Raw genomic sequence first — 18,493 nt, 5'->3', positions numbered from 1 at the left:
AAAAAGATTTTTGGAAAAACAAAAAAAAAGTTCGTTAAAGTTCAAATGGTCATTTGTGGCGAAAAAATGTTGCAACACTGAATGTTTTCTTCTGTTCCGGAATGAAACATTTTTCTCTGTTCGTACGCAGAAGTTTACTTGTGTGCGTGTCTAACTTGTTGCTGTGTGCGTGGCAATGTTTCATGCAAAAATGTTTCACCACTGCTGTCAGGTAAAACATTTTCGCCACCAGTGAGCGAAGAAAATCCTTGGGAAAATCACAATTCCCCAATTTCTTCCCTATTCATCGTCTTTTTTTCACTTCCTCGTATCGTTATAGCCCAGTACAGAGTCAGTGGTAGTGAAGGTGGTGTCGATGTTTGTGAAATTGTCCAGAAGAATCAGAAAATCCAATAGGAAATTTTCTAATTCACCTTGTGTGAGTGTGTGTGGCGTGGAAAATGAACTTGACCCGCGGTGAGAAAAGTGTTCCTCAGTGAGCCCCCCAATTGCCTGGGTATTTCGCATAATTCTTTGCACGGAGTGGAACTCACGGGGCTACTTACAGTGTCTGCAGTGCCGTGGGACAAATGTTGAGAGTGCACCGGAAGAGGAATTTGCGTGTCTTCTGTGTTTGCTGTCCACAGCCATTTCGTCCCAATCTCTGACGCGCATCAGTGGAATCTTTTCTTTTTTTTTTTCATTTTTAGTTTACTTTTCACATTATTATTTTTCTTATTATACCTTTTTGTTGCCCCCTGGCACGTTAAATTTATCTGATTTTGTGAAAAAAAAAAAAGTGGTGACGTGAGTGCTTCCCACAGGATAACCGGATATTTCTTGTGGGTGTTTGGTGTGAAAAGTGCTCCGTGTGGGTGCTGGTGAAGGAGTCAAGGAGGAAGCACAAAAATGCGTTGGCTACAGAAGGGCAACACCACAATTTTGTGGCTTTTCTTCTCTGCCCTAATCCAAATCACTGTCGATGCCCTCGAGACGAGTGGCGACCACATTCAGGAGGACCTAGATGGACATCAGCGTTCCCACACGCCCACACCCCCGACAAAATTCAACCCTGCCGAAACAACAGGCAGTGGCGGGGTCATGGGTGGTGGTCAGGTGTCACCGGGGAGTCCACCGCCCCACTTCGGGCCAGCACCACCGAATCCAGCTGTCGGGGAATCTCGCAGCTCGTATGCAATGCTAAGCCAGGCAATGTCAAAGGCGGTTAGCCATGAGTTCAGCAGTAAGTACACGAAATATTTTTCCTCCTCTCGCGTACGTGCAACGATGGGCTACCGTCATGTAGACAATCTGATGTTTTTGTAGACAATCTGCAAGGAAATTATTTAACTTTTTTTGCAAAAAAAAAATGAAGAAAGTCCAGTACAAATAAATCTTTTATAATACTTTATTAATTAATTAGGATCAATTGGATAAAAAATCTGTTTTGTAGTAGATTGTGCTCAAACCGAAGGTTATTTTAATATGAGGAAAGAACTTTATCCATTAAACTTCGAGCATTTAATTAGAGGAATTTTCAGCTCATTAGGAATTTGCAAATAATCTATCTTTGAAGTTGTAATTTGAGTATAAAATAAATTGTAAAAATAAGCTGAAAAAAGCCGGCAAGAATTTGACCGATATAATGACATCATTCTGTGAATTTTTTAACAAAAATATGTCAAAATTTCCCAGTGGTTTCTCATTTTCCTATAAATATTATTTAATATGATTTTTCTATAGAGAAACGATAAACTCCTTTAACGACCGGTAGAAAAAGATTTTAGCAAAATCACCCAAGAATGTAGTCGTACAGTAAGTACGTATACCTATTTACATCCGGAAACGTTCAAAATTAATGTTAATTGTCATTGTGTTCTGGAGGTTAAAGAAAAAGTATTTTTAAGTTTTAATCAACCACAAAATTCTGTAGGAAATAACATAATTGGTTGAATTGACTCTACACTTTAGAAGGAGATCCTCCACGTGCACAATGTTTGTGTGGTGTTGGGTATTAAAAAAGTCTTTTTATTCTTTTTCTCATTTTTTTTTATTGCTTTCAACACAAATTCTTTATTTCTTTTTATTTTTATCTAAATTCTCATTACATAAGTAAATGACAAAATCCTATGATGAGTTTCTCACAGTTAATATATGTAATTTATTCAGCAGTTTGTCATGAATTAGGCGTTATATTGTCATCAATCCCGCCACTACCCATGCTTCTTATATAGCCTGTGATTCGTACAATACTGTGGGCGCAATTTAGGGCAATAATTCAGCGAGGAGAGGCAGAAAGAAAAATAAAACAAATCAACGAGAGGAATGAGAATCAATGAATGATGGAGGTGTTGCGAGATGAGAAACTTTCACTTGTTGTAAAAGAGGCAAAATAAGAAGAGAATTATTAGGGAAGAGAGGCAATTCCGCTGTGAGTCTCGAGGAAGATTATGAAAAATTAAAAATAGATTTTCTCATGATTTGATCTGTCGTCAACGGCATTTTGCATACAATTGAGCATCCGCCCCGTACTCATTCTCTTTTTCGCACCTGCCTTCTATCATACAATAATTTCCTTCTAGTATTTAGTGCAACATGAAAAAAATGTGCTTCCCTAAAGCTCTATCGAGGTAGACACAACATACACACCACATTGCATCGGGTGCGAGTCATTTGAAAGCCAAGTTCTAAGGACGTTTGTCGAACTTGAAAATTTCAATATGCAACGACACTCATTATATCACTTCAATACAACACCCAATTGCCCACCAGTGAGATATTACAGTGCTAAGCAATTGTTATTGCTTTTATGGTGCATAAAAAAGGAAGGCAAAGGCGCGATAAACTGGATTTCTTCTCTTTACTTCGGTAATTTATTGTTTTCTTCCACTGGAGTCTGTCGCGCGGTGTTTCTCTGTTTTTATCACTAAATCTCTAGAGAAATATTTACTCACCTTTATGCCTTTTCTTGCTACATATGTTGTTGTTCCTCATGATAACAATGTTGATTCATTTAATTTTTTATCTAGTATAGATTTTATCATTGTGAATTTTTGCAAACGCACAATTATACAAAATGATTCAACTTATACTTACCTGCTGTAGAGATATTTTCAAAAGAAAAGTATTAAATTCCTTTTAGTTTTGGTCATTTTTGGTCGTATTAACACGTGCAATTCATTTAATTTTTTTTCTTTTTTTTTACTACACTAAAGTTACGTTTTTCAGCCAAAATATATTCAAAGAGAAGCAGAAATAGCATTTCGCAGACACCCTCTGACTATCAAACTTTAACCTTTTTCGTATTTTTTATACGTTTAAGGTCATGCACAGTGAAAGATGAAATGGAACTTTTAAAATACCAAAATATATCACATTGTGGGTCAAAAAGCGCAAAATAAAACAAAATTGTTTGTGATAATACTTTAAAGTCGATTAGAATCGTACTGATAATCAAATATTTAAACAACTGATATGATTATATTCTATGTTGAGGTCAATATAACGTAAAGTTTTTTTTTCTGTTTTTGTAGACAAGCACAAATCATATAACGAAATAGACGAAATATTAAGACAATAAAAAATAATTTCATTGACAAAACCAACTAATTATATATGTACTTTAAAAAAAACCCATAAATTAAAACCAAAAGCTTTACATAATAAAATAAAGAGTTTAAAATATTTTTTCTAATTAAATTTTGCCCAAGAAAATCAATTTTGTAGTTAAAAATAAAACTTTTTAGATTCTTTAATTTCTGTCTCGTAGTTTAACCTTCAACAAAATTTTATTTATAATTCTTAGATTTTAAGAATCTTCCTATCACACAATATAGTTGGAGGTCTTTAAAGAGAGGTAAATTGATGGATTTCTTCTTATTTTTTTTTATTAATTGTTAAACCTCGAAAACGAATTGAATAGAACTTTTCATGTGATAATTAACAAATATTTTTCTCTTCGTGCCACTAGAATCTGTTTAGCGTATATTAACGCAAAAGTGTGCAAATAGTATTTTTTTTCTACCTACCTATCGTTTCTTTTTTCTGTCGAATATATATTTCCCATAAATTTAATAAATTGAATTTACCAATAATGAGGCGATCTTTGCTTCATTTTATTCACAAAAGAAGAGAAGAGACGAAAAAAAATTAACATTCTAGGACCAATATTGATTTAGATGGTAAGTCTGTATGTGTGCCATGTAATTTTATTATGTTAACTACTCAATTGTTTAATGGAATGACAAAAGTCATGTAAATCAATCACTTCTTCATGCTTTCAATTTTCCTCCATCTCACTTGATTAAAAACTCTTCATATACAAGATTCGCGCGCTTAGTGGATCGTGAAGTAAGGGCGTTACGTAATGGGAAATAATTTTATTTTTTTATTGATAAAATAATAATAAATCCTAAGTGTTTGTCACATAGAGTTTTGTGCCTATAGGAAGAATACATTTTATAATATTATTTCCTTTAAAAAATTTCTCGCGTCAATTGAATTCTTATGATCAATTTCACACAAATTTGTATGTTGTGCCGATCAATTTGGCCGAGTCAATTAATATTTTGAAGGTATACGTGAAATATTTATAGAATCAGCACTTCCAAATGGGTTAATTGAATGCTAAATAATTGCAAAATTTATAATGTTGTGATGTGTATACATGGTATACATATTATGAAATATAGATAGAGGAAAAATTGTCTTGGTAAAGACATGAAAAACATGTTTCATTCACCAATTTCTGGATTAAACTGATTAAACTGCACAAAAAGCATTTTTCCTTGTGTTTACAAATAACATTTCATAAGAGTATTGTATTGTTTGTGAAAATAAAAATTGATTTTTACCAAAACCACAAACTTGCAATAATAATTAACAACCTATTTAGCACATAGTTTAATGAAAATTGATGCTTTACTGCCTAAGAAAGATAAAGGTAGAACATAGGCAGTCTAACATTGCTATATTTTGTATTTTTTTTTAGTAATTTCATTGCAAATTCTCAACATTTCTCTCATCAATTAATTTTGCCCAATATCCAATGTTCAATTTAATAGATTCACTTCATGTAATACAAGAAAGCAATAATTAAGAAATATGTTGTGGATTAAAATGTGATAGGGAATGAAAAATATTATTCTAACGATCATTGAAAGTGATAGTGCTATAACTTTTTTTATAGAAATTTTAATATCGCAAAATATAGTGTGAAGTATTTGGATTAATATTAATCAATTTATAATGAAACTTAAAATCAATTACTAATAAATCTAGTTTTACACTTTATGCCAAATTTAAAATTGTTTATTTTTGGAAGTCTTTTCTTTAGAAAAAAAATTTCTTTTACCCTCAAATATTTGATTTATTTGAAAACGGTCGGGTGAAGATCAACGATGTAAAATTTTAATTTTTTAGTTTATTTATTTTTTAATAAAATTTTATGTCTACGGATTAAGAATAAAATTCATAAATGACATTTTTTTTCATTTCAAGTTGCCAGTTGTTTCTTTTATCAAAGTGCCTTTCGAATGAAATGAATCATGGACTTATCAGGTTGTTTTTTTTTCTTAAAATTTGGAGCCTATTTTGAATAATTATTTTACGAAAATAGCTTCATACGAATTCTAATTGAATGATGAAATTTGGAATAAAAAGAAGCAAAATGAAACGAAATAATTCACTTATGAGCATTATGAGCCATTTCAATGGAATTCAACGCATATACAATGTGCAAACTCTAATTCTCATGTTTTCTCTGTATGTATTTTTTTATTCAAGGTATTTCTGGAAGTGGATCCTCCGATGGGTCATGTCATGCTGATGATCTTGATTGCTTTGGTACTGTTCACGATCGACTGGAAATGGAGGCTATAAGATCACTGCATCAGCAATTGGATGATGATGACAATGGGAATATTGACATTGCCGAATCCGATGATGTAAGAGAATTTCCCCCACATTTTTTTTCACCTCAAATTTATCATCAATTTATTGGTTATGATAGAATATATACAGCATTGTTTGCCTTCATTAACCATCTGTATTTTTTTTGATTAGTTTCTGCGTGAGGAACTAAAATACGATTCGGGATATGAGAAACGCCACAGAGCTTTTCATTACAACGATGATATGCACATTTCTGTGAAGGAGCTTTGGGAAGCATGGCTGAGGTCTGAAGTGCACAATTGGACAGTGGAACAAACAAGCGAATGGCTTGCCCAGAGTGTTCAATTGCCACAGTATGTGGATTTGTTTAAGCATCACAAAGTTGCTGGAGCTACATTGCCGCGGTAAGATTAAAGTAGTAAAAAAGCTTAATGTGTAGCATTAGAACAAGAAAAATACAGATTTTCCATAACGGGAAAGAGATAAATGCATTCAGTGAGAAAATATGCTAAAAATCCACTAAATTACTCGTTAATTTCCCTGCAATTGCAGTATTTTCATAGATTCGTCTATTTTTTTCTACATTTACAATTTTTTTTCATATATAAAATTTATTCCATTTTCACGTGCCACGATCACGAAATTAGCACTGCAATCAGTAAAGTGTATTAGAGGGAAAAACATGTACATTTAGCTTTAGAGAGAGATAAAAGTCATGAATGAATTTGAAAAGTAACTCGGAGAGGGAATCATTGAAAAACTGCATGGGGATGAGATAATTTGATTTTTGCGTGAGATATTTTATTGAAATATGAATACATGAATTTGTTGCCAAAAATATTTAGTTTGCTTATCACATAAAATATATCGCAAACATGGTTAATAAATTACTCATTTATATGAGAACAACTTTGTGTGTATTTTAGTTTATATTAAATCACATATAATACAGTAAATTCTGCTTTTGCATGGCGATAGAAAGAGGGCTAGTCATTTAAGTATGAATCAGTCCCCAAGGAGATAACCAATTTTTGTTTTTAAATTATCGTAGGGCATTACTAAAGACTCAAGAAAAGCATGGTCATTTCCCGGAAAAGCGCTGGGAAATATACGAATTTTCACATTTTATGTCAAATCGGGTGCAAACTTCTTTGATTTTTTTCTTAATTTCTAGTTATTCTAGAAAATTCCTTTCTGTGCCATATGAAAGCTATTTAAAGGCCTAACAATATATATTTAAACCATTTTCCCACGGTGGAAAACTCGCGAGATTTTCCAGCATTGAACTTTTCTTTTGCTTCCCATTTCTCCAATATTGTTCGTGACCAATTTTAAAATATCTCATTTTGTAGCATTTTTAATTATCTTTCATTTGGTATAACACTTGCAGGGGAAATCCGCTGAGAAAACTCGCTACAGAATGATTTTCCAAAATTAAGCACGTTTTCGCGTTGGAGAAAAAGAGATAGGCAATTTTTTCTCTTTGATGTTTCTAGAATGTTCTAAGAATTCCTCTAGAAAAAAATTGCCTATCTCTTTTTCTCCAACGCGAAAACGTGCTTAATTTTGGAAAATCATTCTGTAGCGAGTTTTCCCAGCGGATTTCCCCTGCAAGTGTTATACCAAATGAAAGATAATTAAAAATGCTACAAAATGAGATATTTTAAAATTGGTCACGAACAATATTGGAGAAATGGGAAGCAAAAGAAAAGTTCAATGCTGGAAAATCTCGCGAGTTTTCCACCGTGGGAAAATGGTTTAAATATATATTGTTAGGCCTTTAAATAGCTTTCATATGGCACAGAAAGGAATTTTCTAGAATAACTAGAAATTAAGAAAAAAAATCAAAGAAGTTTGCACCCGATTTGACATAAAATGTGAAAATTCGTATATTTCCCAGCGCTTTTCCGGGAAATGACCATGCTTTTCTTGAGTCTTTAGTAATGCCCTACGATAATTTAAAAACAAAAATTGGTTATCTCCTTGGGGACTGATTCATACTTAAATGACTAGCCCTCTTTCTAAAGAGGAAGTAAATGTTTGCTGTTAGTTTTCTTTATTTTATTTAATTTTGTTTGATTTAATTTAAACTTTGATTAGTCGTAGGTAGCTAAAACAGTTCGATTACAGAGATAGACAGAGAATTTTCAAGTGCTAATAACTACAAAAAAAAACTTGCAAAAACATTGATAAAGTTCTGTTAGAATTCGGATCATTTTAATTTATAGAAAATATCAGTAGTATTTCTTAACTAGATCACATTTCTGTAGATATCTCTCAATAATTTTCTCAGCATTTTATCTGCCTGGTACGTCTTATCGAGATATCTCACATGAAAGTTCCTGTATGATTTTCACAATGGAAAATCCCACACGACACTTTTCCGGTATACTTTGTAGCAGAGTCATTTTACTACTTCTTCCAAAAAAGTAGACACTGTGATTCATTCTAAATGATCTCAATTTGATGTTTTTTTTTTGGTACAATCTCCTTGTTCCAATAAAGCCACCTCATTTATTTACTCACAGAATATTCTCTCACTCTCTGTGTACCTAATCATTCAACATTGAATTAGAGTTTTTTTCTCTCTATACTACAATTTTGCTAAAAAAAAAACATAGGCAACGTACATCTCTTTTTGCTACTCTCTCTTTTTCCCATGTACGATGTTTTATCTATGTATAAACCACGGCTGGACATGCAATTTTTTCGCTGGATGCGGGAATGAAAAAAAAAACTTATGTAATAAAAATCCTATTGTCTTCATTTTCCACATATGTACATTTTCAATCGTACTCGCATCTCTCTCCCTTGGCTTCGAACTTGCTGTGGCGCTCGATAGCTTGGCAGTGAATAACATGCACTACGTGGGAAATGTGCTGGGTATCAAAGATCCAATTCACAAACAGAAAATTGCCCTAAAGGCAATGGATGTGGTGCTCTTTGGTCCACCAAGAGGTATATTTAAATGTGTGATTAAAGTGTGATTTTGCTCTGGCAACGTGTGACTCAATGCAAATTGTGTGGTTTCTTCTGTCGCCAGAGACTGGAACACGGTGGAAAGACTATATTCTCGTGACACTACTGTTGAGTGTGATTTTTGGATGTTGGTACGGTTATCAGCAGAATAAGAATTCAAAGACTCACCTCCGGCGCATGGCGAAGGATATGGAAGGACTTCAAAAGGCTGAACAAGCACTTCTTGAGATGCAGAAAGTATGATAAATTTAATTGGATATAAATTCTCTTTTCTTTATTTGTAATAAATAAAAATCCTTTTTACTCAAAAAAAAAGGAGCTCGAGCGTGCCCGAATGGAACAGGAGAATGTAGCGACGGAGAAGATGGATCTGGAGCGTCGTCTCAAGGAGACTCCATCCCTTACATCATCAAGCTCGGATCTCGAAGTGCAGGCACTAAAGCAGGAGATTGAAATGCTTAGGACGGAGCTGTCGAGGGCAGAAATTGAACTTGTTGACCACTGTTGGTCACCACCGCAGGGTCTACAGACATGGCTTCAGCTCACCTATGAGCTAGAGAGTAAGAATCACCTCGTAAAGCGCCGTTCGGCTGAAAAGCAACTCCAGGCGGCACGAGAGGCGTGCGAGAAGCTGAAAAGGAAGCGCACAAGTTTAGTGGGTGCTTTTGTATCTACACACGGGAAGAGTATCGATGATGTAGACAGGAGTATCGTTGAGGCACGAAATGCCCTCGGTGAGGTCACCAATGAACTTCAGGAGCGAATGCATAGGTGGAAACAAATTGAACAACTTCTTGGGTTTAGTATTGTCAATAATAATGGCCTACCATACCTCGAGAGTATCCTCTATGCCCGCAACGGGGGAATTACCACCAAAACTGGCAGAGGTGAGGACACTTGATGACCCTCCAAAAATATATAATTTATTTTTGCTCATTGCTACAAAACATACATTTCTTTTTTTTTTGTTATCAATCTCGATCAACATTTCAATCAAGCGCGAGGTATTGTAATTTTCTTGGAAGTTGTTCTAACACATACCTACCTATATACCTGCAATTATTAATCGGTGAAATGTAAAGAAGAGAACAAAAAAAAGCATTTACAGTGAAATACCGTGCCGTAGTGAATGCAACTATTAACACATTTTATTCGGCAATGAAAAAAGCAAATTGATGCCAATTAAGAATTAATTATTCTATTAATTTTCTATTTAAACTGACGACCACTGTGCTAAGGTAGAAAACTTCAATATAAAATGAAGAGATTTTACTTACCTATATAGAGTTTTAATATTAATGTTTTTTTTTTCTTATTGAAAAAGGGATATTTTTATATAAAAAATGAGTTTTAGAATTAGATTATTAGTAGGGGAGACCGGGGCTAATAAAGTCACTTAAGGGTTTAGAAAAAGCTCAAAATATCATATTTCCCAAACAGATAAAGCGAAATTATAGCTCATTTCTTTAGGAAATTTACTGCCCTACAACTCTTTCTCAGATCATTTTGTTCTATCTAACTAGGAAATATGATATTTTAAGCTTTTTCCAAACCCTTAAGTGACTTTATTAGCCCCGCCCTCCCCTATAATTTTAAAATGTTTAGGGAAAAATAATCAGAATAATTTTAAAATAAAATTCATTCGAAAAATCAAGAAAAATAGAATCAAATTGAACTTATATAATTTGATTAGGAAATTTAAAAAGACAGTTCCAAATGATTTTATTTTATTTATAGTAATGAGTCATGATTTAATGTTTTTTTTGCAAATATTTTCTGATAAGAATAAAAAAACCCCTTGAATGCATTTTTAAGAAAAGAAATTAAAATTTCAACAAAATGTTTGGATTTATTCATTTTTGGATTTTTGCTTTCTCTTCAAAATCAAAAGAATTATTTTCTTTGAAAGTTTTTTTTTTATATCGCGGTAACTTCTTCATTTTTTTTTAGAAACTTTAAATTTTCATTCCATCTTATACCTTCTTCAATGAGAATTTTACATTCGATTAAACAATGATTTGAGTAATTTTTTTTTTAAATGATATTCCCATACATTCCAAAACTATAGATGTGCGTGCTGAAGGTTATACGTTTCAAAGGGGATAGTGATACAGAATTAATCGTGGATGTTATGGTTAATAAGAGAACTAAACATTATTCATGGTAATTAATCAGTTTTATGAAAAGATTTTATGAATAACCTGAATAAATTATATTAAAAGAAAAAAAACATAAAATTGATTTTCTGAAAATTAGCTGGAGTTCTTATGGAACATCTTTTGTGTTTAGTGTTAACTAGAAATAAAAAAAAGAAACAGAGCTAAAATATTCTAAATGGTATATGAACAATTTGTTTTAAGAAAAAATTCAGGTGTGGTATAGTTTAAATACCTTAGTTTATACATTCTACGTGCAGGCTTTTTGTGAGAATCTCTATCTTTTATCTCAATTTATTCTTCTCTTCACACCTTTGTGTTTTACATTTTTTTTATCTATACTTTAATAGTACAAAATAAGATTTTTTATATATAGTTTAGGTGTTAATCTTTCATCATTGAGACACGTATTTTAATTACTTATGGTTTTACACTGAAATTGATTACAAGTAAAAAAAATGTATAAAGAATGCAGTGTAATATGTCGTCATTGTTTTGTTGAATGAGTCTTGAAAAAAAAAGGGGTTCAAAATAATTAATTTAATTATTTTTCTTTTATTTCCAGGACGTGTCACAAACAGTCAAGATGATTTAGATGATGATTCCACACAAGGTAAGGTCATCCCATTTGACAACTTTTCCGTTTTCTCCTCAGAATAGTGAATCTTTTGTGACAATTTTTTTTATATTACTAAATTACATTTATCCTATTTAAAAGAAACCATCACTCTATTGTTGACTTTTTTCATAAATATTTTTACCAAGAGATATGTAAAAAAAAAACGAGTCAATTGCAATTTTATTTAGGAATTAAGGTTATACTGTTTTTTTTATACATTTATTAAAGGTCTTAATATTTTTTTCATTAAGTAATAATATCCTTTCAAGAAACTTATCCTAATCAATCACACAGTGAATGCATTAACTCTTTTACAATACCTAGATCCAGTGTAAAAAATGCTACTTAGTTGGCTGTATATTAATAGTAAATAATGATTAATTAGGTGAATTAACCTCTATATAAAAATTAGTTATATAATAGAGATAATCTTTTACTTATTGTGTTGATTTTTTTCCTTTTGTTTTGAAAAATCATTAAAAAAAAATAATTGAAGTAGTTTTAAAGAATATCCTAGTGACTATAAGGAATTGATAAACCCCATACAGGTGATAATGTTAAGAGAAAAATTGTACATATAGCTTTTGCTTTCTCTCAATTTTCTTCCTTCTTCTATAATATATAGCAAAACCTTTACATTATTATAATCTTTTCTAATCACTTTGGAAGATTTTACACACATAAAAGATTAAAGAAAAATTCACAGCAATTACTTTTCATGGAGAAATCCTAATGAAAAAAAAACAACCATTAAATCATTTATCATTCTCAAAGAAAATCATAATTATTTACAAATTGAATTAAAAAACTCCCCAACTATTAAAAAAAACAATAAGAACAAAATAAAATCTCTTTTAGATGTTTGTACTTATATTAGTATATAATCATAAATCCCAACTTTATGCAAAAAAAAAGTGATTTTTTATAATGAGATGCAATTTATTTTTTATATCTTCATAAAATTTAAGAGACACACTAACACCCACTAATATTTATTTTGAGTTTTTTTTTATTTAAATAAATAAACTCTCTCTGTCTGAGAAATGCACCTTCCTCCAAGTGTTACTGAATGAAGAATGATTTTATTTTGCTTTAATTGCACAACATATTTTCTACTATTTTTTCACAATCTCTCTCTCTCTTCCTGATTGTATATTTTATATGCATAAGAATATAAATAGCAAAAATTGTCACATTGAGAGATCTTCCTATGATATATAAAACGAAAAAAAATGAAGCTATCTGATTTTTAATTTGTTGCAAAAGTGACAATTATGGAAAAGATAATTATAATGTGGAATCACAAGAAAAAATCAAGTAGAAAATAGTAATAATAATAAAAAAAAGACTTGTGTATTATTTATTGTTGACTTTCATTGCTATTTTTCATCACAATAATAAGTTGTTATTATGAATTATCTGTGTTTTTTTCTTTGACTTTTTCTTCCTCCTCATTGGAATGTGTGTTTTGTCGTCCATTGTGTCCTTTTTCACATTCTGTTCCCCCGCAAGTTTACCTTTCTTTTTTTTTTCAAAAATAAAGAAAATGTACAGTCAGCTCCATAAAAGTGTGCGAGACTTTAATTATTAATTTTATCATAAGTCATTCAATATATTTTTATTTTAAAAATTTGTAAAAAAATGTTATTACAGGTTTATTTATGGCTGTAACTTTGAAATTTGAATATTTTTTTAAACAATTGCATCAAAAACGCGTTAATTTGTGAATTATTTGGGGAAAAAAAGAGGGAGACCAAGTAAGGGCTGGAAAGCAGCTGAAGGGTCGGTAAAGTTGTCTATGTTTATTTTTGGAGCTTCTAACTTCATACCTTTTGCAAATAGCAGCTTTGTACGAATCAAAAAAAATTAATAAAAACTTAGTTTCTCTAGAAACTTTAGAAAATATCATGGATAAACATTTAAAAAAATCGTATATATGTACATTAGATATATTCCATGTAGATGGAATTAGAAGCATTAGAAGGATGTTTGATTCTCAAAAAAGTTTCAAAACATTTTGCTTATTAGCTAAAGAATTTTTTTTCTTTTCTGAAATTTGGAATACAATGGAATTCATGGAGATTTGCAAATTAGTACCATAATCCCTTTGACACTAATTAATAAAACTTAAAAAAAATAGCTATTCACTAAGCAAAGATTTATTATTCTATGAAATCCTACATACCAAATATACCTACAATATAAAATACTCAATACAATAGCTACCAATCGCACACTTTTATTGAAAAGATTGTATTTTTAAGGATTTTATTTTGGTAGATTTATTTTGGGTTTTTCGCTGTAATATTAAGTACCTACCTTATGTATTTTTTTTCAGCACTATTTTGTGAAGGTTTTTTATTAATTTTTAAACGAATTTTACTGATTTTTCGCATGATTTTATTTTTATTTCAATATTCCATCAATAATGTTTTAGTAGAGAAGAATAAAATTATTTCATTTCATTTTTTTGAGGTGTAATGTAGACCTATAAAACCTCTAGGTATAAATTTTAAATATTTTATAAAAGTTAAAATCGGGATTTTTTGAACAATTGGTGATTGGGGTTTCCTATACATTTTTATTTAATGAATGAATTAAATTAAATGAAGGCATATAATGGGATTTACACGTGAATTCTAAAATTCTTCTCTTTCTCTCTCTTTTTTTCCTTTTTCGCTTTTCTGTTCGAAACCAAAATGAATGAAAAAAAAATCTATGGATTCTTCAAATTGCGTCTCTCCTTGCATCAATTCGAATATATTTTGTGACAAAAAAAATTATTGGGATAAAAAACAGGACGAATGGACAGTTTCGATCGCATGTTCGATGATTCTTCAGCCAGTGAGGACGGAGATGTGAATCCTCCAGTGAACCCAGTTAAATTTATTGTCGGTTCTGGATCACCCACACCACAAACATCGGGACTCAACTCTCTCCACAATATCATAAAAAATGCAGATAGGTATTACTGAATGAAATATTATTATCCTTTTTCTTTCATGTCAGTTCTTTTACATATATACGTGTATACATGGGATGGGAAGCTTTTGCCTCACTTGAGACAGAGGGTGTAGAGCTTTTTTTTCTCAATGGTGTTTAATACAAATTACTACGCCAATGTGCTTTGCGCTTTTTAGACACAGACATATAGAGACGAAAAAAAAACATGAAAAATGTGCTTTTCTAGCTTGGGATCGTTAGCATCATTTGAAGATACAGCACATCGACATTCATGCGAGAGAATTCTTCCACGTGATTTACCACGTGTGGGGAAAAAGTTGATTCCCAGTCAGGTTCCACCACCACCGCCACCACCAACTTTTATCACCGGAAAGGCCCCAATGCCACCGCCAAGGAGAAGGTTTGTACAAGCATGGCATTTTTATTTGCAATTTTTCGTTTAGCCCCTCTGATTTGAGATGCCTTTTGCAATGGTCGTTTGCATGTCTTTCCATTTTTCATATTTTTTTTTATTAAATTTATTTTTTCTGTCTTATTTATGTATTTTTTTTCCTTTAAAAGGGTGTTAGGGTGTGTCCATAAAATGTAAGACCTACTATATTCTCATTAACTTACTTAATATTGAAATGATACCCTACAATCCTGATAAATCTCGGATATGGATTTAATAGAAATGTGCTCAATTCCTAAAAAGTTCTCCATGTAGACTAAAATAATTGTAGAATAGAATGTAGAATTGTTGCATACATATACGTACAGTATAAAATGCAGCAAAACAACTTCAGCAAAAACTCGGATAGAATCGGAGATAGACCCATTAATATGAAATATTTCCTTAAAGTACTCCATACAAGTACGCAATAAAACTTTTCCTCACGTGTAATTATAATTTATCGTGGAAATGTGACAATGAACACATTAATTGTCGCTAAAATAGTGCTTTCTCTCACTAAGCAGAAGTTTTTCTCTACAAAATGAAGTTGTTAAAGTGAATTGGCGGTAGAGTTTTTTCCTATAAATGACTTGCTTTTGTCCATTCGCAAAAATGGCTCAATCATGATTTTGTGTCTTACAAAATGTGGGAAGTAAGTAGTTGTAACTGCCAACTATTAGCTGTATTTTTTTTTGATTAATTGATTAGCAGCTTCGAAGATAATTATACTTTTAAAAAGATCTGTGTAAGCACTACATTAAAATATTATGTGAGAAGGAAAGCTTGTTTTTAATTATAGTCCCGAATTGGCTTAGTTAGAATTTATTGAAAGTTATCGCGAAGGTTGGCACTCTTAAATTGTGTTTAATTGAACGTATTTTTGCTTTTTTTTTTTTTTAATTCTCGTATAAGAAATTTTTTTTAATAAATATTCATTTTTAGTTCACGGAAGAAGTAACAAAACAAAATCCTTTTTAAAAAGAAATAAGCAAATCAATTTGACAAAACAAATCAAAAGTAAAGAACTTTAAGATATCACTAAAACGGATTTAAAATATTTCACTATAAATCAGTATAAAGCTCTTTCGACACACTAAAACTTCTTTAATCCTCAATGTTCATTTTAAGACTGAAGAACTATCTCGCAATAGAATCAATTTGTGCTGTCATGACAATGGAAAATATCCGTAACTATCTATTAAAATTTTCTAAGCAACATTTATACTCTAGAGATAGACATACATATGTACAAAATTTATACTCTACAAAAAGCTTTTAATTTTTTTTTATTGTAACACACGTCATTCATTGTAATTTTGGTATTTTCCACTGTAATTTTCCTTAAATTTAATTGAATTAAAAGAGCAAACTTTTCAAATAGATTTACTAGAATTTTCCTGATTCTAAAAGCGATCTAGGATTTTTTTAAACGCCCAACAATTTTGTACTGCTTTACTTTAAAAGCATATAAAAAAAACAACATAGAATTATTTTATTTTCATTTAAAATCGAAATAATGATCACAGTACATAATTGAGTAATGTTTTTATATTAAAAGAAAAAAACTCGACAATCTCAAGATTACAACAAAAGTTTTTTTTGAGTTTTTGCTGAAGATTTTGTAGAAAAACACTCATAGCAAAGCTAAGAAAAGAAAACGAAACAGTAAGTTGATTTTTATATGGCATAATGGTGTCTGTTGCAGTCTCAGCAGTTCCTTTATTAAGAGGTCTCAAAGTACAGACATGGTCCCCGTGGAGTCCCCAACATCGACGAGCTCTCTGGTCTCATCGAGCAGCACTATCACATCCACAGTCAGCGAGCTTTCCTCCACTTCACACAACACCCAGCAGCAGCAGCATGACAACGAGGATGTCACGCCACCGTCTACGGACTCATCGACTGTTGATGATGAGTTCAAGAAGCGTCGACGAAAACTCTTCCTCTCGTTCGGACGAAAGTCCTCCAAGAATAAATCAGCCTCTTTCACGCACTAATTGCAATGAGAGTCTTCAAAGTTTGAATCTTTCCGTGCAGAGTAATCCCTTCTAAAAGAAGAAAACAAAATTAGTGATTCTTCTTCCATCACACGTTGATCTTGTGATACCATATTATGGGATTTATTAGGGAAAATTAAATTGTATAAAAGAAATGTATGTAATTACAAGAGGAGGATTCAGTGCAATGAGTACTCCTTCTGAGAGGCAAAGGGGATACAGCCTATAGCCAATGTCAATTAACAAACAAAATAAATTGATAAAGACAGGAAAAGAGTAAATAAAGGTGAATTTTATTCAATTACACGCGCGAAAGAGTATTCATTGGTAAAGTTGGACGTAATGAGGAAAAAGAATGTGGTAATATTGCAAAAAAAAACGAAAAACAATAAATTGAAATTGTCAAGCAACGATAAGGTGGAAAAAAGTAATAAGTATTTTTACCTTTTTATTACCTACAATTATATAAATTATATTTATTTGTCAATGATAATAAAAGAAATAATGACGTGAATAGTGAAGGAAACTATTTAAATAAAAAAAAACACTTAATTTTAAGGGTATACAGTGAATTTTTAAGCTTTAAGGGGTACACCATAATTTCACTTAATAATTTGTAATAGATACTTAATTTTATTCTTTTCCTTTCCGAGTACTCGAAAGATCCTCTTTTATGCTATTATGTAAATTGAAATATTTACGCAAAAAGGAATTCTTTTTTGTGATAATTTGTAGGTAAAATCCTTCCCTGAAGTGATGAAAAAATATTATCAAATTATCCATTCCCTGATCTTTTAACACACTTAAAAAAAAAGAATTTTGCAATATAAACTAATAGAAAAAATTTATATACCTACTTATATATTTATTATGTATGATAATGAAATATTTGACAAAAGAGGAATGAGATTTTTTACGAGATTTTGCTATTAAAATTAAATTATTGGCTCCTTTTTTATTAAAAAGAAATTTTAAAATTGCTTTTTTTTGTAAATCCCCAAAGTTTTCTAAAGACTTGCCAAAATTTGTATAAAGACAACAAAAATCGCGAAACTTCCTCACTTTTAGATAGAATAATTTTATTTGCCGATATGATAAGGATTTGTAATAATAATGGTGCTGCAATTTTATGAAAGAAAAAAACACTGAATAAAAATTTGAAAAATTTCCCTAAAAAAACAGACAACAGCGTCTTTTACTCTGTTTCGCAACTTGTGTATGCGATACACCTTTTTCCCCATTTGCAACTGTGAAATTGTGAAAAAAATTATTGCCGAAAAGTCAGGTATAAATTCAATTACGTCACTCGCATTTGAGTGATCACAGAAAATTTTAACGCCACATACAGTACTCGTAAGAAGTATTGCTTCATGAGACTTTTGTAATTATTTTCCAAAGAAAGCTCTTTTGGAAAAAAATAATAGAATTTTCTTGAGCTTTCGGCCACTACTGCACTTTCATCAGGGACTTTTTG

General features: G+C 31.2%; 1 protein-coding gene across 3 annotated transcripts; it reads left to right on the top strand.

Moving 5' to 3' along the window:
* Positions 1-182: 182 nt before the first annotated feature.
* On the top strand, positions 183-18,205 carry LOC129790030 (stromal interaction molecule homolog). Of its 3 annotated transcripts, XM_055827191.1 has the most exons (10): positions 183-1,222; positions 5,764-5,924; positions 6,043-6,275; positions 8,714-8,829; positions 8,915-9,087; positions 9,167-9,737; positions 11,572-11,619; positions 14,425-14,590; positions 14,816-14,989; positions 16,728-18,205. In XM_055827191.1, the coding sequence occupies exons 1-10, from the start codon at positions 889-891 to the stop codon at positions 17,017-17,019; spliced, it is 2,268 nt and encodes a 755-aa protein (XP_055683166.1). In that variant the 5' UTR covers positions 183-888; the 3' UTR covers positions 17,020-18,205. The 3 variants fall into 3 exon arrangements, with proteins under 3 accessions (XP_055683166.1, XP_055683168.1, XP_055683167.1); XM_055827192.1 differs by lacking the exon at positions 14,816-14,989 and having other exon boundaries at positions 201-1,222; XM_055827193.1 differs by lacking the exons at positions 14,425-14,590; positions 14,816-14,989; positions 16,728-18,205 and having other exon boundaries at positions 188-1,222; positions 11,572-13,040.
* Positions 18,206-18,493: the final 288 nt, after the last annotated feature.

Source organism: Lutzomyia longipalpis, chromosome 2, assembly GCF_024334085.1.
Source record: "Lutzomyia longipalpis isolate SR_M1_2022 chromosome 2, ASM2433408v1".
NCBI lineage: Eukaryota > Metazoa > Arthropoda > Insecta > Diptera > Psychodidae > Lutzomyia > Lutzomyia longipalpis.
Note: the sequence above shows the minus strand (reverse complement) of the source record. Positions and strands in the feature narration are given on the sequence as shown.